Here is a 27,268-nt window from a genome sequence, read left to right as displayed (position 1 = left end):
GTAATAATTTCTATACTGCTTTTTTGGTTGTACTTTATTCACTTCCTTTTTTTTAAAAAATAAAGTTGATTTGAATTATTTTTCAATAATCTGTTTATAAACTCAGCAAGGCGATTGTAAAATCAAAAAGGTATGAACAATTACATAATTTTTCTTGGTGACCACACATTCTTTTCCAACCTGACTAGTTTAATATACAGCTTCACTAGAACCTAATTAGCATACTTATTTTTTTTATAAATTGCTACTATATATGCTCATAGAATGAGCAAGAGACAATGGCCAGAGTTATTTATTCACATTTAAGATTATATATTCTAACAATCTGTAGAGGTTTGCAAGAGTTTGCAATTTTAATTTTTTTATATCCCAGATCTGCTAATTATTACTTTTATAACAAGAGGACTTACTTCTTTAGGATTCAGTTTCTTTCACTAAAAAAGGAAGGAGGCCTGGGGTTAAACTACATGAACTCTAAGATCTATGAAGTCTTTTGTTCATATTCTGTGTTCATTTAAGGCATCAACTGAAAAATAATCTCAGATTTATGAACATTCTGAAATAAAATTTTCTCATAGAAATAGTCAATAGATTTCTTCTGTCAAAGATTTTTAACTATATGTTTGAAGATGATCAGATATCATCATAGTTTTGACCATAAACAATGTTGACTAGTGATCCAGTGGCAATGATCTCATGACTTCACCGAGCAACTTCTGGGAAACTAAAGTCTTTGGATTCTGGGAGGAATATAATTGCAGGTCTGAGAGAAAATGGTCAAACTAATGAGTAAACCATCTTAAGACATGGTTGGATATATTGTGTTGTCAACTGAAAATTACAAAGTAGTGCTTTTGCCTTGCATTGCTGGAGAGCATGGTGTCCCACTGATATAAGGAGAGACCCCACAGCATCCAGACCTTCACTAAAAGTTTTTTTTTCCTTTCCAATCAGGCCAAGGGGTGATACAGTTCTGGAAAAGGTAGTGAGAATGATATCTTTGCACGACATTTCCCCGACTACAAATAAACACAATGTGCAAAACATGCCATCACTCATTTCATGTCATGATCTAATTTGATTTTGAAGGACAATAATAAATTTCACAAAATTATATAACATGCCCAAAAACTCATCCCCTATAGAGCTGTAACCTTTTATTCTCTAAAATTTTTAATTGTCAAAGCTTTTATTTTTACCTAGTATTCTTTTTTTTTTTTTTGCAAGGCAAATGGGGTTAAGTGGCTTGCCCAAGGCCACACAGCTAGGTAATTATTAAGTGTCTGAGACCGGATTTGAACCCAGGTACACCTGACTCCAGGGCCGGTTCTTTATCCACTGCACCACCTAGCCGCCCCTTTACCTAGTATTCTTACGAATTTTCTTTTGGCAATATGTGGTATACTCCCTTCAGTAATATGATTTTAGTCATATGAATGAAAAAGCATTTATTAAAGCTTATTAAGTACCATGTTAAGTACCAAGTACTATGTTAAATGCTGGCAATTCAAATTTAAAAAATAAAATTTAATTTAAAAAAACTAGGAGAATACAACATATATAGAAAAGTGTTGATCAGAAAGGAATGTTTAGGTTGGGAATGATAACTGGAATTAAAGGAAAATTAATTTAAATTACCAATAATGGAAAAGTTGAGTTAGCTTTGCTGAGCTGGAAAGGAAGGGCACTAAGAAAGAATCATAAACAAGCATTGGCATCATGGCACTGGAGATGGCTAAAAAGCAATGCGATGAGTTCTTAAGTCTTTGAAAGTTATTGGGTCTATTTTATTATTTCTCATATATGGCACAATAATATTTCATCACATTTCTATCTCAAACTTTATTCAACCATTTCCCAATTAATAGGCATCTCCCATTTATTAGTTCTTTTTTTGCTACCATGAAAAATATTTTTTTTCTTTTTTAGGATTTTGCAAGGCAAATGGGGTTTAGTGGCTTGCCCAAGGCCACACAGCTAGGTAATTATTAAAGTGTCTGAGACCGGATTTGAACCCAGGTACCCCTGACTCCAAGGTCAGTGCTTTATCCACTACACCACCTAGCCGCTCTCATGAAAAATATTTCTATAATTATTTTGGTATATATAAATTTGTTCTTTTTCTTGTCTTTGCCCACTTTGTGGTCTAGAATCCAAGTAGTGATATTTTGGAGAAAAAAGATATATGGTTTAGTGATACTGATGGTCATAACTGCAAATTATTTTCAAGAATGGCTAGGACAATTCAAAGCTTCATCAGGGTGCCTGACTTCTCACATTTCTCCAAAAATTGTCATTAAATTTTTTAAAAATCTTGTTCAATCTGACAGATTAGAATTCTATTTTTGTGTATTTCTCTTTATTAGTGTTTGGAACTTGTTTTGATAGTTTGGGTTTGTTTCCTTGAAATTTCCTGTTTATATGCTTTGACTAGTGCAATTGGGGAATGGCTCTTATTCTCATAAATTTGAATTAACTGCTTATGTAACTTGAATAATGGAACTTTATTAGGGGAGACTTAATACGAAGATTATTCCCCCCCCCCCAATATTTCATTCTATTTTTTCCTACACTGATTTTGTTAGGTAAGATATTCTTCAATTTTAAGTAATCAAAACTTCCCATTTTGTTTTTCTTTATGTCTTATTTAGGCAAGGATTATTCCTAATTTATGCAGTTGTGAAATATCTTTCCTTCATGTTTTTCCAACTTATTTATGGTATCTTTTATATTTAAGACATATTAAATTAGAATTTATTATGATATATGGCATGATTTATTTCATAAACCTAACCTGTGCCAGCCTGCTTTCCAATTTTTCTAATATTCTTGTGGAATAGCCTTACTTTAGGAGCTACAGTTTTTTGGGTTTCATACTCTTAGAGAATAATAGTTGTAAAACTGGAGGGTACATTAGAGACTATCAAGTTCAGTTCTTCCATTGCATAGATGAGGAAACTGAGGCACAGCAAAATTAGCTGAGGTGCCCAGGATCACAAAGTTAATGACTACCTGGGGCAGAATTTGGATGTTCTCCCTGACTCCAAGTGGGTATCCTACCTCAAACATTAATGCTACTGCTTTTCTTTCTGACTGTATCACATGTACTAAGCTGTTCCACTGACCTTAAAAAAAAAAAACAAATAGCTATAATAATGACTTTGTGATATAATTTGCAATCTAATACTGCTAAGACTATTTTTCCTTCCTATTTTCCACCATTATTTTCCTGGATTCTTTATCTCTTATTCCTCCAAATGCTTTCTATTATTATTTTTTTGTACCTCTATAAACATTTTAGTAGTTTGTCTGGCATAGGACTAAGATTGGTTTAGGTAGTACTGCAATTTTTATAAAATTAAATTATTAATTATTAAAATATTTTATTAAATTATAATGGTGTACTGATGAACAAGTAATATTACTCTAAGACAATCTGAATTTCTGTTCAGTGTTCCATTGTTAAAATGAAATAATTCCTGTGTGTGTGCTATAATGTTATATATATTGATAAATTTTATCTCTTTATATAATTTTCTAATTTATGTGAGTTTATTTTATATCCTGCTATTTGAACAGATCTATTAAATTTTAGCTGAACTGGGTTAAGATACAGTATCCAATCACCTGTAAAAATACTTTTGTGTTCTCTCTGATGATTATTATTCCTTCAATTCCTTTTCTATTGCCAAATTACTAAGTTAACATTTCTACCACTATAGCAAATAACAGTGGTGATAACACCCTTGCTTTACCTTAATTCTACTGGAAAGGCTTCTACATTTCACCACTACACATAATGAAGGCCATTGGTTTTTACTTCATTTTTGGTTTTTTTGCAAGGCAGTGGGGTTAAGTGACTTGCCCAAGGTTACACAGCTAAGCAATTATTAAGTATCTAAGGCTGGATTTGAACCCAGGTCTTCCTGATTCAGGGCTGAAACTCTATCTACTATACTACCTAGAATCCCTGGCTACTGATTTTAAATAAATACCACTAACCATATAAAGAAAGATTCTTCTAACTACATGCTTTCTTGTCTTTTTAATAGAAATTAGTTATAATTGGTGAAAAACCTTTTCCTACATCTAGTGATGTTATAATGTAATTTTAAGTTTTAGTATTAATAATATAGCCTATTTTTTTCTTATAATAATTCTGGTAATAATAAAAACCCCCTTGAAGTATATGATCTTTTAAATATCTTATAGCCTCTACTAATATTTTATTCAGTATTTTTTGCATTGATATCATTAAGGATATTGTTTCACAGCAGATGTTCTTATCCTGTGAGTTTATCAGATTTTTTAAAAAAAGTATTTTGATAAACTGTATTTGCATTTAAAAACATTCTGAAATGAGGTCTAGAGACTTCACTGTACTGGAAAAGGGGTCCAGGACAGAAAAATTGTAAAGAATCTCTGGTACATAGTTTTCTTCTCTATCTCTGACTGGTTTAGGTATCAGATTATTTGTATTATAAAGAATTTGATAGGTCCCTTTTCCTTTTTCTATGAATAATTTATACAATAATAGAATTAACAGCTCTTTGAATGAGGAAAAGAATTCATACATTAATCCATCTGGTCCTATTTCTGTGATAATTCAATCAACATGTGCTCTATTTATTTTCCTGTTTTTTTTAAATTTCTTGTTCTGTTTACATGAATAGTTTATATTTTTAGAACTATTCATCCATTTCATCTAGGTTAACAGCTTGTTTGGTCTCTAACTGGTCAAAATATTTTTGGATAGTTTCCCTTATATCAACTTCCTTTGTGGTTGAATTCCCCTTCACATCAGATACTGGAAATTTAGTTCTCTTCTTTATTTAAAAAATAGTATTTATTATTTATCTGACAATGAGATTACTCTTATTACCAAAGTCAACTTGCACTATTGATTGGATCATTTCGAGTCTTCTCTAGCAGTCTGATACCTCATTCACCCTTCCCTAGCTCTAATTTTCAACTTTCTCTATTTTTATTAGTTAGTTCTCTGCCTTCAAAACTGACTCAAGACTCCTTCACACTTTTAAAAAAAAAGGTGATATTTGTGGCTTCTTCTTAGTCTTCTTTCATTCCCCCTTTAACCTTTTCTAGTATGATTTTTAACCTCATACAAGTGAAATTGCTTTCTCCAGTTATTATTTCTCTCTCTCTCTCTCTCTCTCTCTCTCTCTCTCTCTCTCTCTCTCTTTTGGTTTTTGCAATGTAAATGGAGTTAAGTGGCTTGCCCAAGGCCACACAGCTAGGTAATTATTAAGTGTCTGAGGATGGATTTGAACTTAGGTACTCCTGACTCCAGGGCCAGTGCTCTATCCACTGTGCCACCTAGCTGCTCCACTAATTATCTCTTAATTGCCAACTATGTTATTTTCTCAGTTTTCATTCTTTTCAAGCTATCAAATATTTTTAACTGTGCTGAATACCTGCTCTTGGATTGTCTTTCCTCTGTGGGGTTTTCCTAATTCCCTCTCTGACTACTACTAATTCTTCTCTACAGGATCATCAATAAGATTAAGCCTCCTAACTTTGAGAATGTCAAGATTATGACATAAACTCACTTCTCTTTTTTCTGAGAGCTCTTCAACATCCAGACATTTAAGTGCCATCTCTAAGCAAATAATTCATATCCATCCTCCATCTCTCACCTATGTTCCAATCCAACATCGCCATCCAAGCTCACTTGAATATTTCAAACTGTCCTACAGGCATTTCCAACACATGACCAAAGGAGAACTCATTTTCCCCCTTTCCCCAAAACCCAAACTCTACAAACAAATTTTTGTAAAGGGCACCATCATTTTTCCAGTCTACCAGTTTACAATCTCCAAAACATTCATGATTAGATTTCTGTTAATTGGACATAGTAAAGAGTATCAGGAAGACCTAAGTTTTATGCTAGGCAGGTCACTCTGTTCTCTAAGCAACTTTTTTTTTTAAATTTCATTTTTAAGACAATGGGGTTAAGTGACTTGGCCAAGGTGACACAGATAGGTAATTATTAAGTGTCTGAGGCAGGATGTGAACTCAGGTCCTTCTGATTACAGGGCTGGTGCTCTATCAAATATACCACCAAGCTGCCCCCAACTTGAGTATACTTTTGATGATTTCTTTTCCCTACTCAATAAACTCTAAGGGACTCCTTATTGCCTCTAAGATTAAAGAACTTTATCTGTCTTTTAAAAGGTTCTTCAACATTTGACTACATCTTTCTAGCCTCGTTATATATTGCTTTCCTTTCTTTTCTCAGTCTAAACAAACCTCTCTGTTCCTTACTCACAGAAACACACTTTTAATCTTTGTGCCTTTATACTGTTTGTCTCTCATGCCTGTCACCTGAATTTAGACTGGTTCGTTAATGAAAAGGTTCTCAGGCTTCAGGTCCTGGAAGATTAGGTTCAGTAAGAGAAGATACTCAAAGATCAGGACATCTTAAAAACGATATAAAAACAAGAATGGGACTCTATGAATCTTACAATTCACTATAGACATGAGAACATTTCCCTACATGGTACCTACAAACAGGTTTGTGTTGTCTTTGAAAGAACATTTTAATTGGTCAAAGAATATAAAGTTACCAGCCTGCAGGATAGTCTTCTAATTTTGGGGGGTTGGAGGTGGTGATGCGTTCTTGATTTCTTTCAGCTTCACCGAATTCTATTTCTTAAGGATTTTCAAGGCAAAATGGTTCCTGGATTTCTTGTGTTTTACAATCATCTCTCAACCAAAGAAATCAGTGCCTAGAGTCTTGATTCAGTCAAACTGTTACACTGGACTGCATTTTGCTGAATAGGAGTTATCCTTTTTTTTAAGGTTTTTGCAAGGCATTGGAGTTAAGTGACTTGCCCAAGGTCACACAGCTAGGTAATTATTAAGGGTCTGAGGCTGGATTTGAACTCAGGTCCTCCTGACTCCAGGGCCGGTGCTCTATCCACTGCACCACCTAGCTGCCCCGAGTTATCATTTCTTGAGAAATTCTTTTTTGGCTTTAGCTAGACACTCTTTCATGCACTCCAGTTCACTGACCTCCTTGATAGTGACCATGTTCCCCTTTTTTGCAGTGCTGGCTCTGGCCCATCCTCATCCTACATATCCTACCTACCCTCTGTATCACTCCTATGCCTCCCAAGGTCAGCTGGAAAACCACACACCAATAGTTCTTAGACATTTTAATCAAGCTCATTTGCTTTGATTTATAGAAATATGAGGTCTTTCTATCTTGACTTAAAAAAAAACTTTTTCTTTTCTGCCTCTCTATACTCCTCAGAGTACTCAGCTTCAATTGTTTTCCACCATTTATTTCTAATCTGTCCACTGTCAAATTCATTTTTTTAAATTCTTCTATTCTAGTATTAGAAATGCCAGATTTTTCTTTTTCAAAAAGTCATTGTGGGGATGGCTAGGAGGCACAGTGGATAGAGCACCGGCCCTGGAGTCAGGGGTACCTGAGTTCAAATCCAGCCTCAGACCCTTAATAATTACCTAGCTGTGTGGCCTTGGGCAAGTCACTTAACCCCATTGCCTTACAAAAATAAAAAAGTCATTGTGATTATAAGTCAATTTGAAGGTTCCTGGGCTTTGTCTACTCCATTTGAAATATATAGTTATTGCAAACTAAATGCTATATAAATCTATAAATTACACAAATATATATGCTATATAAATCTTACTAAAAATTATATAAGGCAGCTAGGTGGCATAGTGGATAAAGCACCGGCCCTGGAGTCAGGAGTACCTGGGTTCAAAATCCAGTCTCAGATACTTAATAATTACTTAGCTGTGTGGCCTTGGGCAAGCCACTTAACCCCATTTGCCTTGCAAAAACCTAAAAAGAAAATAACCCCGAAAAACCCCCTAAAAACTAAAAATTATATAAAAAATGCTATATATATACTTATGATGATGAAGATGCTGCTGCTTATGGAGATTTCTATTCACTTTTATCTAATTTTTAACTTAAATTATAATATATATTTTATTTATATTATACAAATTATATATGTGAATAATGTGTTATAAATTTAATATTACACTATTCACTGTACTGGGACCTTTTGTTTACTTATCTCTGTAGTTTTTCAGGTTTTTTTCCTATGAGGGTTGAGGGTTTCTTTTCTTTTTTCCTCTCTCTCTCTCTCTCTTTAAAATCACTATTTTTTTCCCATGTGTAATTCTTGTTTCTGGTTGTACAGAACAAACTGGGCTTATTCAAATGTAATTACCTCCATTACATATTAGAAACCAGAATTCAACTCCAAGACTTCCACTAAATCTCAACTCCTATTCTCCCAGATTTAAAAAAATTGTCAGCAATTATATAATAAATCATCTGAATTGAAGATTTTAAGAAATAAAGGTTTCCTTACCTTTTATGAATGGTGACAGATTCTCCTCGCCATTTTTTCTCAGGAATACTACAAAAGGATTGTCAAAAGAGGTTCAGATTCATATTTAATCATAAAATAATAAAACTCATCCACAAATAAAATACCCTAAACTTGTGACATACTACTAACACGTTTAATGTGGTGCAGTACAGAATCCTGGATTTGGAATCAGACAGCTTCAGTTCAAATCCCAGCTCTATTATTTACCTCTATGATCAAAGAAAAGACAATCTACCCAGGTGGATTTCCTCAATTAATGGTGTGGGAATCAATAGCTTCCAAGGTCCCTTCAAACTCTAAATCTAAGATTCCATTAGAAAAGTTCAAATGGCATTTTAAATGGACAGTGTAAAACAACAAAAAAATTGCTACAGTACATGTACTGTACCTGAATAGCTAGTATTCCATTACTCATTGAGAAGACTCATTCTTCTCTCTGTTTTTGTGTAAAATACATAATTTGGTAGACAGAATGATGAAACCTTGGGTTTAAATCCAACATCTAATACTTTCTAATTATGTGAATATGGACAAGTTAGTTTTCTTGTCTGGAAAATGGGAAAAATGGAAAAAAAAAAGAGAAAACAAAGAAAATGGGAAAAATGATGCCCGGAAAGCTATCTCTTTAAAGAAGAGAAAGGACTGCTCAGGGAGTTAGAAAAACTTGAGTTCAAGCCCTATCTCTGAAACAAGTCAACTGAGTGACAATAGTCAAATTTCTTAATTTATCAATCCCTTAGGTCATTCTTTACAACTTCAGATTACCAATATATAATAGCGTTTCCAAACTGAAACCCTAGTTCCCAAATACTTAAACACAATATTCTTCATGAGCCATCAAGATCTCAGAATCATAAACTTTAAATCCTCTAGAGTCAGAGGTAGCATGAAGGGATTTCTTTCTTTGTGCTGTTTGGGAAGATTTTATTTATTTTGAATTTTACAATTTTCCCCCTAATCTTGCTTCCCTCCCCTTACCCCACCCTGTACAGAAGGCAGTCTGTTAGTATTTACATTGTTTCCATACTATATATTGATCTAAATTGAACATGTTGGGAGAGAAATCATATCCTTAAGAAGAAAAAAATAAAATATAAGAGATAGCAAGATTACACAGGATCAATATATACCAAGGAAAAAATGTAGAAAGAAAGAAAGAAAGAAAGAAAGAAAGAAAGAAAGAAAGAAAGAAAGAAAGAAAGAAAGAAAGAAAGAAAGAAACTAAAGGTAATAAGTCTTTAGTCTTTGTTCGAACTCCACAATTCTTTCTCTGTATACAGATGGTATTCTCCATTGCAGATATACCAAAATTGTGCCTGACTGTTGCACTGATGGAAGGCTGGTGGGTGGACTAACTCTGTTCTGAGGATTCTAAGAGAAGAAGGAAGAGTAAAAGGAGGAAGGAGATCGAGTTTGCTATTTCTAATAACTGAAATACTTGAGAAACATATAAAAACATGGAGATTGAGGTAGAGGAAAATGAAATCAGATGAACTTCAATCTTATCTAAAACTGAAACAGGAAGTTTGAACACCTATGTTCAGACAGTTTGATGTAGAAATATATCCATTTCAATAGGGAATTAAGTCAAATAGAAGTGAGAGATTAATACCAAGAAGGGTAATACTATCAACCAAGGAATGTTTGAACAAACATTTTACATGAATGGAATATTAATGAGCTATAAGAAATGACGAAACCCATTGCCTTGTAAAAAAATCCCACCAACACCCCCCCAACAAAAAAAATGATACAGAGTGAAGTAAGCAGAACCACAAGAACAATATTGCCAAAACAAACAAAAACGCCCCATGATTTTGTAAAACTTAGGAACTTTTCTCAATGTAACGATGAACCATATTCCAGAAACTCTGATGAAGTGTTTCCCACCTAAACAAAAAGGTGAAGAAAATTTTGCCCATGGGTACTGTGATGATTCATTTGGCTGTACAATTGAAGGTAATGTGGTAAATGAGTGAGCCAAAATGACTCTTACCTTGTGACTCAATTCTGGAGTTAGTTCAATTCAGTAATGGATCTAGTCCAATTTCCTGTCTTGTGAGGAAAATTTATTCGATTATGGAAATTGTGAGAACTAGGATACTGAACTACTTCTACCTGTTTTTAGAGACCCTTAACTAAAGAATCACATCAACCTTAATGGACTTGCTCATACCAACAGGGCAACATCAATGACAATTAAAAAAATCATTAACTGTTTCTTTGACCACTGACTGAATGCCAACACTAGGGAGGGAGACACCACATTTTCTGGTCTCAGTATCTGTCCAGTCTTCCCCTCCCAATTTTTTTTTTTTAGGTTTTTGCAAGGCAAATGGGGTTAAGTGGCTTGCCCAAGGCCACACAGCTAGGTAATTATTAAGTGTATTTGAACCCAGGTACTCCTGACTCCAGGGCCGGTGCTTTATCCACTATACCACCTAGCTGCCCTTCCCCCTCCCAATTTGATTGCCTAATTTTGTAAAATAGTTTTTTTCTTTTAATTAATTGGTCTTACTTGATTGATTTTAAGACTTTTTTTTAGTTTTTTTTTTTTGCAAGGCAATGGGGTTAAGTGGCTTGCCCAAGGCCACACAGCTAGGTAATTATTAAGTGTCTGAGGCCAGATTTGAACTCAGGTACTCCTGACTCCAAGGCCGTTGCTCTATCCACTGCGCCACCTAGCTGCCCCCACTTGATTGATTTTAATGAAAAAAATTTGTCTTCCATTGTATTTGGGGTCTAGTGCCAAAGTTGAGGAGGTTAAGTTCAACTGGCATGCACTGCTTAAAAAACCAATCTACTCAGAAGCTCCAACCATTGTTTCCTCATTCATTTCAGAAATTACCTATTGCACTTCTTATGGATTTTTAATGTTAGGGAATGGATGAGTGGATGCCAAAAAAAAGAGAACATAAAGACCTTCAGCAGGAAAAACAAACAAGGAAGAGTTTTAAATGTAAGTTGTAGAATTAAGAGTTTTAAATGTAATTTATAGAATTGATTATATACTATATCTTTATAGAAACAACAGAAAATGGAGATTTGTGATTTCATATATAATCTTCTTTCTGGCATTTTTTTCAAAATTAAAAAAAATTAAAAGACAAATAATGGTAGATATATCTGTTATTCATAGTTAGTCCAAACCAAGATAATAAAAATGACAATACTACCTGAAATAATTTGCAAATTCACTACCATATCCAATCATGAAGGAGTTATAATATAAAACCAGACAAAACAATATTCATCTGGAAAAGTTAAGGCTATCAAGGTAAACAATAAAAAAACTATAACATTGCATCAAGAATCCTTAAGCTTTTCAAAACTTGTTTTTCTTTACAATGTTGATATTGTATAAATTATTCTCTGGGTTCTGCTCATTTAACTCAGTAACAGTTCACAAAAGACTCACCAAGTTTTATAATTTAAGGTGCAATATTATTCCCTTACATTGCTAATCATTATTTGTTGTCATTCTTCAATTTACAGGCACCTGCAATGATCTCTCTGATCAATTTCTTTATTAAAACAAAGAATTGGTAAGAATATTTTTTAACATATGTAGCCTTTACAGTTTGATAACTTTCTTGGGCATAGTTCAAACATGCTTTATCCCATCACACTGAAGTTCCACCAATAATTATAATTTATACAATGAATCAAGTTCACTCAGGCCCATTAACTTTTATTAAGTACTTACTGTATACCAGGGCTGAGGATACTAAGAATGACAAAATATAGTTCCTGCCTTTGAGGAATTTATAATCAAATGGAGGCAACAACAGATATGTACAGATAAGCTACATCACAGGAGTAATAGGAAATGATCAAACAGAAAAGGCACTGGAATGAAGGGCAATTGGGAAGTTCTCTTATTAAAGTGGAATTTTTAGCTAAGATTTGAAGGAAGTTAGGAGGTGAAGATGAGGAGGGAGAGCATTACTGGTATGGGGTGTGGGGAGAGAAGAAACCAGTGAAAATAACCAGAACTAAGAGTTGAGCAACAAATAGCAAGAAGGCCAGCATCACTAAACTGAAGAATCCATGTTGGAAAAGGGGTATAAGAAAACTAGAGTGGTCTGTCTGTGTCTGTGGATAGGTTAGGAAGGACACGAATGCGAAAGTTTTTGATCTAGGAGTTTATATGGAGCCACTGGAATTTGCTGAGTACTTGTGTATGAGGGGTGGGATGACATGGTTGTAATTACCTTTTAGAACAATCATTTTGGTGAAATAAGGAGAGACTTCTGATGAGCACACTCATTAGATTCATTGCCGGCTACTGTACTGTCTCAATTGTGAGGAAATAAGGGCCCAAATCAGAGTTATAGAAGTATCAGAGGAGATAAGAAGGAACATTAGAGAGATGATGTAAAGGTGAAATCAACAGAATGGATATGGGGATGAAGAGAAAGTGAAGAGTTGAAGGATGACACCTAGACTGTGAGCCTGAGAGATTGGAAGATTTGACTGTAATTGTGAAGTTTGGAAAGGGGGAAAGTTTTAGGAGAAAAATGAGTTAAGTTTTGTTTGTTATGAATTTAAGATGCCAATGGAATAATATCCAGTTTGAACTGTCTGATAAGCAGTTAAAAAGACAGTAGATAGGTCATGGTTGGATAAGAAGATTTATGGATCATCAGTACATTGAATCCAAGGGACCTGATGTATATCATTCAGTGAAATAATATGGATGGAGAAGAGGGTCCAGGGTAGACTTAACCCCCCAGAATTAAGTGCATGACCTGAATTCAGCAAATGCAACTGAGGAGTGTGAGTGGATAGGTAGAAAGAGAACAAGGATAATGATATGTCCTAAAAATCTAGAGAGAAGGCAGTCAAAGGCTTAAGAGAGATCAAGAAGAATGAGAATAAGAACACTACTGAATATAGTAATTAAGAAATCACTGGTAACTTTGAAGATAGTAGTTCTGGGTGAAGGATGAGATCAGAAGTCAGATAGTAAAGAGTTAAGAAGAGAGGAAGAGCAAAGGAAGTGGAAGCACCTGTGGTAAATAGTCTTCTCAAAGACTTTAGTCACAAAAAGCAGGAGAGACATGGGAGGATAGTGGTGATGAAAGGATCAAATGAGGATTGAGAATGGAGGAGATATGGGCATGTTTCTTGGCAGTGGAAAAAAGAGAAGAGAAAGAGAATGAAGTGAAAAAGTAGGAATGATCGAGAGGGCCATCTGTTGGAGGACAGAAAGAGATCACTTGTGCACATATCGAAGGGTTTGCACTGACAAGGAGATAATTCTATTTCTTGGTATTAGCTATTTACTATACTATAAAAAAGTATATCTATTTTTATTGCTTTTAACAGAAATGTTAAGTTTTTTTCAGAAGACTTTTCTTCTTGATATAATCATGTAATTTCAATTGTTGGTTTATTAATATGCTCTATTTTATTAACATTTTCTTAGTATTGAAATAACCTTGCTATACTGGGATGAATCTAGCCTGATCATAATATATGCTACTTTGACACTACCAATATTTTATGTTAATAATTCTTGCAATAATATTAAGGATGCCTTTTTTTTGGCAAGGCAATGGGATTAGGTGACTTGCCCAAGGTCACACAGCTAAGTGTCCAAGGTTGGATTTGAATGCAGGTCTTCCTGACTCCAGAGCCAGTGCTCTATCCATTGTGCCACCTAGCTGCCCCTGGATGTGTCTTTTCAAATTTTTCTTGTTTTTATCTCAACTAAAATTCCATCCTTAATTCTAGTGACCTCCAGTTGTTAATTACTTTCTATTTATCCTATATAGAGCTTATTTGTATGTATCTTCTTACATGTTGCATGCTCTTTAGATTGTGAGTTTCTTGAGAGCAGGGGCTGTCTTTTGCATCTTTCTGTCCCCAGAACTTAGCAGAGTCATAGTAGGTACTTAATAAATGTTTACTGATTGATTTCAGAAAATCAAGTCCAACGGTCATATTTAAATAATTCTAAGAACTGTTCTAGCATGAATAAAATAGCAGTAAAGGAAAATGGCCAGAAGAAATTGACATTGATCAAGGACTAGATAGAATCTGCTCATAAATCACAAGCGATTAAGAAAACATCATAGATATCTCAGAATTGGTATTCTGATTCCTCAGGGATAAAAGATCTTCCTTTTGGGATTGCTGTTTTGATTACAAAAAGCTAGATGGCAGTTGCTGAGATCCTAATTTTTCTGAATAAGATCTACAAACTGCCTTTTGTGGGTTTTAGATTCTGATTTTAAAAAAAAGTACTTAGCTACCAAGTAATGAATGATAATTAGAATTGATCAAATAGAAACTAATGACTCCATGAGATATCAAGAAATATTAAAACAAAGATAAAAGACTGAAAAAATAAAAGAGAGTGTAATGATCTCATGGCCAAAAAGAATTAAATGAAATACATAACAACAAAAAAAAGAGCTAGACATATTTCAAGAAATCAAAAGAAAACTCCTGTTTATCTTAGTATCAGAGGGCAAAGTATAAACAGAAAAATCCAACAATCACCTCCTGAAATCTTAAAATGAAATCTCCCAGGAATATTTTAGAATTTCCAGAAAGAAGAAAAAGTACTGAGAACAGTCACAAAGAAAGAATTCAAGTACCAAGGAGTCAGAGTCAGTGTCACAAAAGATTTAGCCATCCACCACTCTAAAAGAACAGGATCTGGAATACAATTATGCAAAAGGCAAAAGATCTAGGCCTAAGAACCAAGACAGGAAAACTGAGCAAAATCAGAGAGAAAATGGACCATTAATGAAAATGAAGGTTTATAAAGCAATCCTTATGAAAAGACAATAGCTGAGCAAAAACTATGAAATAATAATATAGGAAGCAAGAGAAACATAAAAAAGGTACAATCCAAAGGGATTAAACAAAGATAAACTGTAATGAATGGTTATGGTATGTCTAGATAAATCTTAAAAGAATGAGAAAAGTGGGGATAAGGAATACACTATCAAAGGGGGTGGATGGGTGGGAGGGGGGAAGAGGAGGACAGGGTGAGGAAATGGGCAATGCTTCAACCTCACTCTCATGTGAAAATACACACACACACACACACACACACACACACACACACACACACACACGAGATTAGGTACAGAGATCCATTTCAGTTGTTCTTCAGGCATAGTTCCATATCACTCTCCAAAATGAGTGGTTAAGTTCACAACTCCACCAACAGTGCATTAATGTCTTATTCTTCCCAAAACCTTTCCAACACTGACAGTTTTCTCTTTATGTCATTAGCCAATCTAATAGGTGTGAGGTGGTTCCTCATAATTGTTTTAATTTGCCTTTCTCTAACCAATAATAATTTGGAGCAACTTTTCATATGATTATATATAGCTTTCATTTCTTCATTTGAAAACTGCCTGTTCATATCCTTTGTTTATCAATTGGGGAATGACTTGTAACCTTATAAATTGATTCAATTCTACCTGTGTTTTAGAAATGAGATCTTTAGCAGAACCCTTGACCGTCAAAATTGTTTCCCTTCAATTCTTGGCTGTAATGATTTTATTAATCCTGTCTTTTTTAATTTAATATAGTCAATATAATTCATTTTACAATTTATAATATACTCAATTTCTTGTTTGACCATAAATTTCTCCCCTTTCCATAGATCTAACAGAGTATTTTTAGATCTGTTAACTGATCTATAAAATCTTCCTTTATGTCTAAATCATATACCCATTTAGACCTAATTTTGGTATAAGTTGTGAGATGTGGGTCTATGCCTAGTTTTTGCCATACTATTTTCCAGTTTTCCCAGTGGTTTTTGTTGAATAGTGAGTTCTTATCCCAGAAGATAATGTCTTTGAGTTTGTCAAACAGCAGATTACCATAGTCATTTGCTACTGCTTCTTTTGAAACTATTCTAATCCACTGGGGTTCATACTCTCTCTCTCTCTTTTTTTAAAGGTTTTTGTGAGGCAAACAGGGTTAAGTGGCTTGCCCAAGGCCACAAAGCTAGGTAATTATTAAGTGTCTGAGATCAGATTTGAATCCGACTCCAGGGCCAGTGCTTTATCCACTACGCACCTAGCCACCCCCATTACTCTATTTCTTAACCAATACCAGGCAGTTTTTTTGAAGACTGTTTGATTTAGCAATTCCAATAACTAATTCAAAATTCAGAAGAAATCATAAAAAATGGGCAGTCTCACATGTTGAAAAATATTTATAGTAGCAAAGAGTTGGAAACTGAGCATATGCCTATCAATCGGGGAATGACTGAACAAGATATGACATATGAATATGATGGGACACTACTGTTCTAGAAGAAAGTTTGAATGATCAGACTCTATAGAAGCATGGAAAGAAATTACACAAACTGATCCCGAGTGAAGGGAACAGAACCAAGAGAACACTGTACACATTAACAACAACACTGTGAGTCAATCAACTATGATCTCAGCAGTTTAGAGATTTAGGACATTCCCTGGAAGATCTATTATGGACAACATCATCTACATTCAGGCAAAAAAACCTCAAAACCAAACAAAACCAAAAAACTCAAAGAATCTGAATACTATGTTCAATTTTTCCTTCCTATACCATGGTTTTCTCTCTTTTCCCATAATCCTAATTCCTCATAGTCAATTTTAAACACAAATGTACAAGTACAAGTACAACATTCATTACTGTTCGCTGCTAAGGGGAGGGGGTAGGAAGGGAAAGTAGAAAATAATTGTGTAACAAATATTCAAGTAGATGAATGTTGAAAACTTTTCATAACAGGTAAGTAGAAAAATAAAATTTAAAAAATACATTTAACTCAACAGGAAAAGAGGGATGAAGGAGGAGAAATAAAATGGAAAGTAAGAGAGGGCAGATTAAACAAATCATTAGTAGTAAGCAAAACAAAACAGTGAATTTCAAAGAAAGGGTTGAAAAGAAAAAAAGGCTAAGATCTTGTTATTAGAATATGGATGTGGGAAAGAAAAGAGACAGGGGAACAGAAGCAGATTACAAAAAGCCTACATATAGAACACTAGTGCTGAGGCTCACTTCTCTCTCACCTCCATCATCTTTATAAAGAGTGAGTGAAAAATAAAGAGGAAGAAAATTATAGAATAAAATTGATTGTGAATAGTATGAATGTAACCATAAAACAAAAAAAATCAGAAACTAACATACTGTTTATAAAAGGTACTCTTGAAATAGAAAGCAGAAGAATTTAAAACAAGAGTCTAGAACAAAATCTATTTTGTTTCAGCTTAAGTCAAAAAAGGCAAGAATAATAATGATTACAAAAAAAGCAAAAGAAAAAATAAATCTAATTAAAAGAGATAAATATATACAACTTGCTGAAAAGTACCACAGAGGAAGAATTAATATCAATACTAAACATCTATGGGTCAAATACATAGCACCTATATACTTAAAGGCAAAATTATGAGTTACAGGGAGAAATAAGAATATTATACTAGTGGAGTCCTCATTTTTATACTTCTTAGATATAGCTATAGCTAAGCAAAAAAGAAGTTAATGTCTTGAATAGAATTTTAGAAAAGTGAGGGCCTAAGGGGATAATCTAATGACAAATGAAAAGTATATATATATATATCTCAGCTGTGGCACTTTCACAAAATTGATCACAATTTAGGTCATAAAAATTTGACAGAGTAAAGAAATATTAAAAATCACTCATAGAATCTAGTTCTCTATAGATGGTGCTCCCTTAAAGTAAGGTTTTGCATAAATAAATCTAATGCAACCAAGATTAGAAGGAAAGCAGGAAACTGGAAAATAAATTTTTTCATAAAGTTTTTCTGATAAAGTCCTCACAAGCCAAATCTAGAATAGGAGTTATTCCTCAATTGATAAATCATTAAGGAATATGAACAAGTAATGTTCAGATAGTTACTATGAAAAAATGCTCTAAATCCCTCTTTATTAGAAAAATACAAATTAAAACAACTCTGAGGTACCAATTCATATTTATCAGAATGGTTAATATGACAGAGAAGGAGAAAATGTTGGAAGGGCTTTGGAAAAATTGAGACAAAAATGCACTGTTTTTCCAAGTTGTGAACTGATCCAACCATTCTGGAGCAATTTGGAACTATGTCCAAAGCACTTAAAAACTGCATACCTTTTATCAACAATACCACTATAAAGTCTATAGCCCAGAGTTTAAAGAAAAAGTAAAGAATATAAATAAACAAAAATATTTATAGCAGTTTTTTTTAATGTGGCAAAGAATTGGAAATTGAGGGAATACCCATCATGTGGGGAATGATTGACCAAATAGTGGTATATGATTTTGATGTGATATTATCATGCTAAAAATAATGACAAACAGGGTGGTTTCAGAAAAATATGAGATTTATCTGAAACTTGTGCAATATTAAGTGAGCAGAATGAGGGAATATCCATCATGTGGGGAATGATTGACCAAATAGTGGTATATGATTTTGATGTGATATTATCATGCTAAAAATAATGACAAACAGGATGGTTTCAGAAAAATCTAAGATTTATCTGAAATTTGTGCAATATTAAGTGAGCAGAACCAGGAGTACACTGCTCATAGTAACAGCAGTATTGTACAATGATCAGCTTGTCAATGACAACTGTTTTCAGCAATATAATGATTCAATACAGTGCTAAAGGATTTGTGATGAAAAATGCTATCGACCTTCAGAAAAAGAATTGATGGACTCTGAATACAGATTGAAACATGCTATTTTAAACTTTATTTTTTATTGGGTTTTGCAACATGGCTAACATAGAGATATATTTTGAATGACTGCCCATGTATAATTCTTATCAAATTGATTGCCTTCTCAAGGAGGAGGGAGGGAGAGAATTTGGAAGTCAAATTTTTTTTTAAATGTTAAATGCTAAAGATTGTTATTACATGTAACTGGGGAAAATATACATATTTTTTATATTACAGGGCCAATCTAATTATCTTAACTAATGGAACAGAATTCAAGGAAAAAAATTAAAATTTTTTTCCTTCCCTGAGAGCCTGTGTTCATGTGTTATATCTATTGACATTTATTACAAGAGAAATCAAAATAATTTTTGACTTTACATATCCTCTTCAAGGATCTCACAGACTCCCAAACCACAGTTTAGAAGCAGTGATCTAAAATAAAATAAAAAGAGCCACTGATTGGGGCAGTGAGGTGATATAGTGGACAGAGCCAGCACGGGAGTCAAGCAGACTTGAATTCAAATTCAGCCTCAGACACTCAACAATTGCCTAGCTGTTCGATCTTGGACAAATCACTTAATCCCATTGCTTTAAATAAACACAAATTATTTAAAAAAAGAACCTCTGAACTAAATAAAAATAATATCTTTCAAAAAAAGAATAGGGGAAATTTCAGGAGATTTTGAAGACTGATTTCAGAGAAAATCTAAAAAAAGGAAAAGAGAATTTTGAGAATTAAGCAAGCCAGTATGTTTATTCCTCCCTAACCTATCTCACACCCCTAAGAAAGCCATCCTGAACTTTCTCTTCTGTGATAGGAGCACATGGTAGTGGTGTGTGTGCTAAAGAAAGGAGCACAAATTGAACCAATTTAAGAGATTCTCAATGCCTCTCCTAGTAGAATAATCTTTTCCTTAGGTTAAGTATGAAGATACTAACAGCACTGACCCCAGAAGACTGTTGTGAAGATTAAATGAGATAACATTTGTAAAGAACTCAGATTACCACTTAAGTTTGTTGCTGTTCTCATTTCAGTGACTTGCCAAGTGTCACACAACTAGTAAGTGTCTGAGGTCTTATTTGAATTCAGGAAGATGAGATTTTCTGACTTCAGGCCCAGTGTCCTATCTGCTGTGCCACCTCGCTGCCCTTTGGCACAAAATAGCACTATATAAATGCTTCTTCTCTTCCCTTCTTTCAACTTTCTACCCTAATAAAATCTTCATTAGACCTTACCAAACCTAAGCAATTACTGTTCCTGTCAGACAAATTCCTTGAAGAAGGAAAAAGGAAACATGCTGTTTCCACTTCCTCTTCTCTAATAGTTATTCCTCAGCTAGTCCCTGTACTAAATCTCAGGAGATAAAGCACTGTGTCAATCTATTTCTTTCACCTGACAACAGTGACTGCTTTCGTTTCCTAAATACTTTTGTCTCCACTCCCTGATCTGCTTCCTCCTGAGTCTTGTGTTGGCTTCTTATACATATAATGGTATCTAATTATAGCTTTTTCATAAGGGTTTCATCTTTATCCTGGTTCTGCTCACTTAATACTGCACAAGTTTCAGATAAATCTCATATTTTTCTGAAACCATCCTGTTTGTCATTATTTTTAGCATGATAATATCACATCAAAATCATATACCACTATTTGGTCAATCATTCCCCACATGATGGATATTCCCTCAATTTCCAATTCTTTGCCACATTAAAAAAACTGCTGTAAATATTTTTGTTTATTTATATTCTTTACTTTTTTCTTTAAACTCTGGGCTATAGACTTTATAGTGGTGTTGTTGATTAAAGGTAAAAACTGTGCACAGTTTTTAAGTGCTTTGGACATAGTTCCAAATTGCTCTCCAGAATGGTTGGATCAATTCACAACTTGGAAAAACAGTGCATTTTTGTCTCAATTTTTCCCAGAGATACCTTAAACCTTAAACTATTCCCCCTTTCTATAAAAGATACCACCATCTTTTCAATCTCTTACATTCATAATTAGGGTTCATAAATTGACTACCCATACTCTCTCACTCCATATCAAATAATAATCAAATCCTGCTGGTTCAACTTCACACCATTTTTCTAATCTGATCCTTTCTGTCCATTCACATGATTATCAACTCAATTCAGGCCCTTATCAGCTCTCATATAATTATTCTAATAGTCTTCTCATTGATTTCCCTGCTTTAGTTCTCTATATACTATATTATCACACCAGTATATATATATATATATATATTAGAGAAAGAATTAACCATCGTACTCTGCTTTTACTAGTGGTTTCCTATTGGCTCTAGGAACAAGCTTTTAAAGCTTGAAAGAACCTGGCCACATTGTCTTCCCAGATTCTTTGGACATTCTTCTCCCTTCTTCACTGTGCAGGTAAACTGGTCTTCTTTTTCTTCCTCAAACACAATGCTTTAATCCTCTATCTCCTGTGCCTTAGTATACTGGCCATCCCCAATGTTTAGAATGTATAATCAGAATGACTTTATTGTAGAAAAAATCCATATACTTATTTTATAATGAAAACCTTATGATAACAATTATACTGCATTAATTAGAATTGAGTAAAACCCCCAAAACTCCATTTCACGTGATCCTGATATTCAAATGCTGTACTGGATTCTTTTCCTTTTTATAGTCAACCTACTGAACTGATTTCTACACTTGTTGCCACTATTTCCTTACCAGTTTTCTTCAGTTTTTAACCCTCTGCAACATGACTGATTTCCACTCACCCTGTCTCTGGAAAGTTGCCAACAATCTCTTAGCTGCCACATTCAATAGCTTTTTCTTTCTTATTCTACGTGATGCCTCTCTCCCTCTTTCTATTCTTTATGTCCCTGAGTAAGCACTCTTTTTCAGTTTCCATCACTAAAACATCTGCTATGTGTGGATGATCCAAAGGCTCTCTAGTAATTGAATCAAATTGGAGAACTGCCCAAAGATTAAATCAAAATTCCAAATACCCTTAAAAAAGAAAATGCAAATGATACTTATTTACTATAACATTTTTTTTTTTTTTTTAGGTTTTTGCAAGGCAAATGGGGTTAAAGTGGCTTGCTTAAGGCCACACAGGTAATTATTAAGTGTCTGAGACCGGATTTGAACCCAGGTACTCCTGACTCTAGAGCCGGTGCTTTATCCACTGCACCACCTAGCTGCCCCTTATTTACTATTACTAATATTATTCCTGACCCTCTCCACATCTTTCTCAGTAATACTGTATAAAAAGCAAGTTAAACTGAATTGTCTATATGAAATTATTTCGACCTGAGTTTCAAAACCCTCCCAGATCATTTCCTTCCAGAGCAATCTCTTTTTGTTCATCAATATTCTTTTTTTTTTTTGCAAGGCAATGGGGTTAAGTGGTGTCTGAGGCTGCATTTGAACCCAGGTGCCCTAGCCACTTCTTCAATATTCTTAATATTTTTCACTGGCTAATAATCAACAACTGTATAAAACAATGAACCTCTCTTATACAAATTAATTCTCTCATACTGTTTACGTTCCATGTGCTTCTTCCCAATGAGCCTGTATGCTCCAAGAAAAAGAAACTGTCTTATACTTCTTGTACTCCACCAATACTTAGGCACTGTTTTGAGCACAGTAAATTCACTAATGATTTATTATTACTTCAAAGGTCTGCCTTAGGCTACCTTGCCCAAGAAAAAGAAAAGTGAAATTCCTATTTTCCTAGTTAAAAGATGGAACATAACTGAAAATCTACAGAATAGAGAGGGCAGTGGGATACGATATATAAACCCTTAATTCTGGCATCTAAGGAACTCTACAATATAGTTATTCATACTTTTCCAGTTTTAACTCATGCTGCTATACAACATGAATTCTAGTCCAACCAAACTCAAATATTAGCTCTTTCAATTCTATTATAAAATTGACCTTCCACTTCCTCTAATTCCCAATTATTGAATGTACTTCCTCTTCATTTCTATTTCTGAGAATCTTTGACTTATGTCAAGGTTCAATTTTAGTACCACTTCCTTTGAAAAGCCTTTTGTGACTGCACCAGTTTGTGCTCTTTCCCCCTCAATTAAGCTTTCAATAATATACATGGAGGTATGTTGCATACATACAGCAGAAAATAGGCACCATGAAGGCAAGAACTGTTATTTTTGTTTTGCTTAACTAGGGCCTACCACTGTGAACTGAACATAGCAAACACTTAACTGTTGAATTAAAAAGATGATTTCTTTTTTAAGAAGGAAATAAAATTGGATAGTCAGGCAAAGTAAATGAAAAATATAAGATGATTAAAAAAAAACCATTTTGTTCAAAGGTTTCACCCAGACTTTAAATAACTGCCTTCATTCCATACCTCCCACTTTGCCTAATGCCCTCACCATGGATCCTGAAGTAGGTTATATTTAAAGCAAGTAAAAGCAAAAGAAAAAAATGAGAGGAGGGGAGAGAGCCATGAAAAAAAAAGGGGGGGGAAGAAAGCCATGAAAAGATGGGGAAATCCAAGGGAAAAAAACTCTAAAGATTCCTAAATGGCTTTATTCTTGAAATACTCTACTTTCTAATCAGTTCAAAGCTGTTCCAACAAACTATACTGAAATTATGACATATAATCATGTAATGGTGAAGTGCTGAGAATAAAGAGTCAGCAGGACACTATACTAGCCACTGAAACCTTTAAGAAACCTGAGAAGCTTGAGGAAAAGTTCCAGTCAAATTTCACTTTCCCAGTGCAACAATCAGGGACAATTTGGGGCTGTCTGCAATGGAGAATACCATCTGTATCCAGAGAAAGAACTGTGGAGTTTGAACAAAGACCAAGGCCTATTAACTTTAATTTAGGAAAAAAAACTGATACCTTAATGTTTGATCTTGCTATCTCTTATCTTTTATATTTCTTAAGGATATTATTTCTCTCTCATCACATTCAATTTGGATCAATATATACCATGGGAACAATGTAAAGACTGGCAGATTACCTTCTATAGGGTTTGGGGGGAGGGAGTAAGATTAAGGGAAAAATTGTAAAACTCAAAATAAATAAAATCTTTAAAAAAAAAAATTTCACTTTCCTTTTTGTTCACTTACTCCAAGCACCAAAGCTTAGAAAAACTAACCACTTTTAAACTCAAAGTTGGATGAATAAGATAAAGGAAGGAAAAAGTATAGACAAATATTTTTCTCTCTAATTTGGAAGCTAGAGATTAGCATCAATTAGATTTTTTGCAATTATACTAGGAAACAATTAGGAATTACAAGAACTGTGTAATATAAATGCTATAGATGATTACAATGAACAACTATCAAAAAGCAAAGTATAAATGTTTTATACATTTTTTTTCCCATTTAAATCACAACTTACCTCTCAAACCATGCTTTTATACTCTGGGCAAAGGGTTCAGTGGGATACATTTGATTGTGTCTTAGATATAAAAGGATGTCTAGGAGTCTTCTTTCAAATTGAATATTCTTCATTCCTTTTGCAAAGTCAAAGAAAGCCTGAAAAGTTTCCCAACTAGGAATTACTCTGAGATTAAGCATTTCAAGATAAAGATTCCAAGCTAAATCCACTTCATGGTGAAGAAGAGCTCCTTTGATACAATCACCAAAATTATTTTTTGAAGGAGACATGACTTTTTTGATGTTTTCTAACAGGGTCAGGGTCTCTCTCCACTTATCTGAATGGATTAATCCTCGGATAAGAAGAGTATAACCTTCAGTTTCTAAAGTTTTGTACCTGATTTTCAAAATTTCATAGATATCAACAACCTCTCTTGTCTGTCTTTGAGAAACACACAAAGTCAAATACCCAAGAAGTAGCTTATATTCCACAATACCATCATTTTTTCTGGATATCCAAGACAGCAGGGATTTTGCAATATTTATTGAGCAATTATATTTGATCATCTGTGTCATCATCCAATTTTCAAATATATCTTTTTCCCCAAAACTTTCCTTTACTTTCTCCCATTCTTCTGAATTCAAAGGTTTTGTTGGGAGTAATACAGGGCTGCTAAAGGTTAAACAGTGTGGTTGATCTTTCTTATATTCAAGCATCTTTGATTTCTTCTTAGCCGTTCCAGCTGAAAACAAAGGATGAGGGGGAACAGAAGACTCTTTCTTACTTCTGTCTTTACCACTGTTACTACTAGATGTGATCTTGGAAATCAGCAGATTAATTGCTTTGGTATTTTGAAAAAATGGTAAAGTAAGAGAAAAATATCTCTGCTCTTTCTTAATAAAGGAGGATAAAATAAAGAATGTCTGATTCTTGGAACCTGGGATAGACTGATACAGTCTGTGCTTCCAAAGTCTCTGTAAAGTCCGACAGAAAGTCAAAAGGATAGTCATCTTGCAGGATGGATAGATCCAGGGACTAGATGAATACAAAAACAGAAGGAAAGGAAGAGGTTCATGAGATGAAAATGGGTCAATTTTATAAAGAAAAATGTTGATTCTCAATGAAAAACAAGTTAAAGCTCTTTCTTTCTAAGAAAATATTAGGGGGCGGCTAGGTGGTGCAGTGAATAGAGCACTGGCCTTGGAGTCAGGAGTACCTGGGTTCAAATCCAACCTCAGATACTTAATAATTACCTAGCTGTGTGGCCTTGGCCAAGCCACTTAACCCCATTGCCTTGAAAAAATCTAAAAAAATAAATATTAAAACTAACTGCTGCAGGGAAGGGTGATTTCACTCTAGTCACAAAGAGACAAACAGGTCCAAAATCTAAGACAGAGCACTCTGCTTAGAGGTTAGGGTTTTTCTAAGTTAGGGAGTTCAGTGGTAATGAAACTTCTAAGTTGTAATGGGTTTAGAAGTCATCTAGTCCAATCCCTTCATTTTACAAATGAGGAAACTGAGGTCCAGAAAAGTTAAATGACTTTCCAAAAATCAAATAATAAGTAGTAGACCATGATTTGAACTTGAGTCTTCTTAAACCTAAAAACAAAAGAATACATAGTAGATTGTTAGCACCCCATCCAGAGTCATGAATCCAGGTAAATCAAAGCAATCTTACAAAAGGCTCAATTCAAGTCCTATAATTACAGTCCACATTTCTTACTTAGCTGTAACTATTTAGAATTTCTACCATGCCTCAGAAAATTCATTACTGTAATAATTTCATTATCTCATAAAATCCCATCAACCTTGGAACTCCACCTCACCATTAATCTCAGCCTTGATTGGAGAATGGAGTCATGAATGCCAAACCACTATTTAAGGAAATAAGAGTATCTCAGTATTTCTTATCTTTGGTACAGCACAGAATTTGAGGGTACAGTAGATAGAGCACTGGCCTTGGAGTCAGGAGGATGGGAGTTCAAATCTGGCCTCAGACATTTGACACTTAGTAGCTGTGTGACCTTGGGAAAGTCACTTAACCTTGACTGCCTTATATCCAGGGTCATCCTGATTCATAACTGGCCACCGGATTCAGATGGCTCTGGAGGAGAAAGGGAGATTATTGATTTAGCACAGTGCCCCCCACTCAAATCCTAATCACCTCCCTGCTATCATGGTCTTCTTTGGGAATGAAGCTCAAAACATCATTTCTGGAATGTATCTCTAGTCTAATTTTGGCATATAGGTGATTAATAAATGCTTATTTAATCTTCAGAGTCGGGGAGGCAATAAAAAATTTAGATAAAAGAACTTGTTTGAGAGTCTGAAGTTCAAATCCTTTGAGGGAAACTAATATGCATGGTATTGTAAGGCTTGCAAAGCACTTAATAAACAAAAATTATCTTATTTGATTCTCACGATAACCATCATATTATGGAACAAAAAAGATAAAATATGTCAGGTGCTACAATCACGTAGTTTTGCAAATTATTATTATTATTATTATTATGGGAATTCTGATAGAAATATTCAATAAGTATTCAGAAAGCATCAGCTATGTGCAGAATACTGAAACACAATTCAAACATAATAGTATTTTTAATGGTTTATTGATGTGTTTTTTAAAAATTACTCCTACTTCCTAAGAATAAAGAAAAACAATTAAGTTAATAATAGCGACCTCATTTGAAATAGTTAACATTTCTCAATTGCAGCATCCTCTACCTCTCATTTTTTTTACAAATATGAATCAAGTTTATTTTCCTATTAAAAAAAATCACTAAGCATAGTAGAATCACAGAATTTTAAAAAATAATTAAATCATCATTCCTAGTCCAGTGCATTGGGAGGCTTATTTTGATATAAATAG

At 34.1% G+C, this 27,268-nt stretch overlaps 1 protein-coding gene across 3 annotated transcripts in view; it reads right to left on the bottom strand.

Moving 5' to 3' along the window:
- Nucleotides 1–27,268, bottom strand: part of PRORP (protein only RNase P catalytic subunit) — a 51,210-nt gene that overhangs the window by 22,046 nt on the left and 1,896 nt on the right. Inside the window, exons 2-4 of one of the 3 annotated variants that reach the window (XM_074213372.1) lie at nt 26,223–26,500; nt 24,418–25,995; nt 8,373–8,420 (exon numbers count right to left, since the gene is read on the bottom strand). In XM_074213372.1, the coding sequence (XP_074069473.1) occupies nt 8,373–8,420; nt 24,418–25,406 (1,037 nt within the window). In that variant the 5' untranslated portion in view covers nt 25,407–25,995; nt 26,223–26,500. The remainder of the gene's footprint in view (nt 1–8,372; nt 8,421–24,417; nt 25,996–26,222; nt 26,501–27,268) is intronic. The other 2 variants (XM_074213371.1, XM_074213373.1) reach the window with 2 other exon arrangements.

This window comes from Macrotis lagotis, chromosome 1, assembly GCF_037893015.1.
Source record: "Macrotis lagotis isolate mMagLag1 chromosome 1, bilby.v1.9.chrom.fasta, whole genome shotgun sequence".
NCBI lineage: Eukaryota > Metazoa > Chordata > Mammalia > Peramelemorphia > Peramelidae > Macrotis > Macrotis lagotis.
The sequence above is the reverse complement of the archived record's forward strand: the minus strand, read 5'-3'. Positions and strand labels throughout refer to the sequence as shown.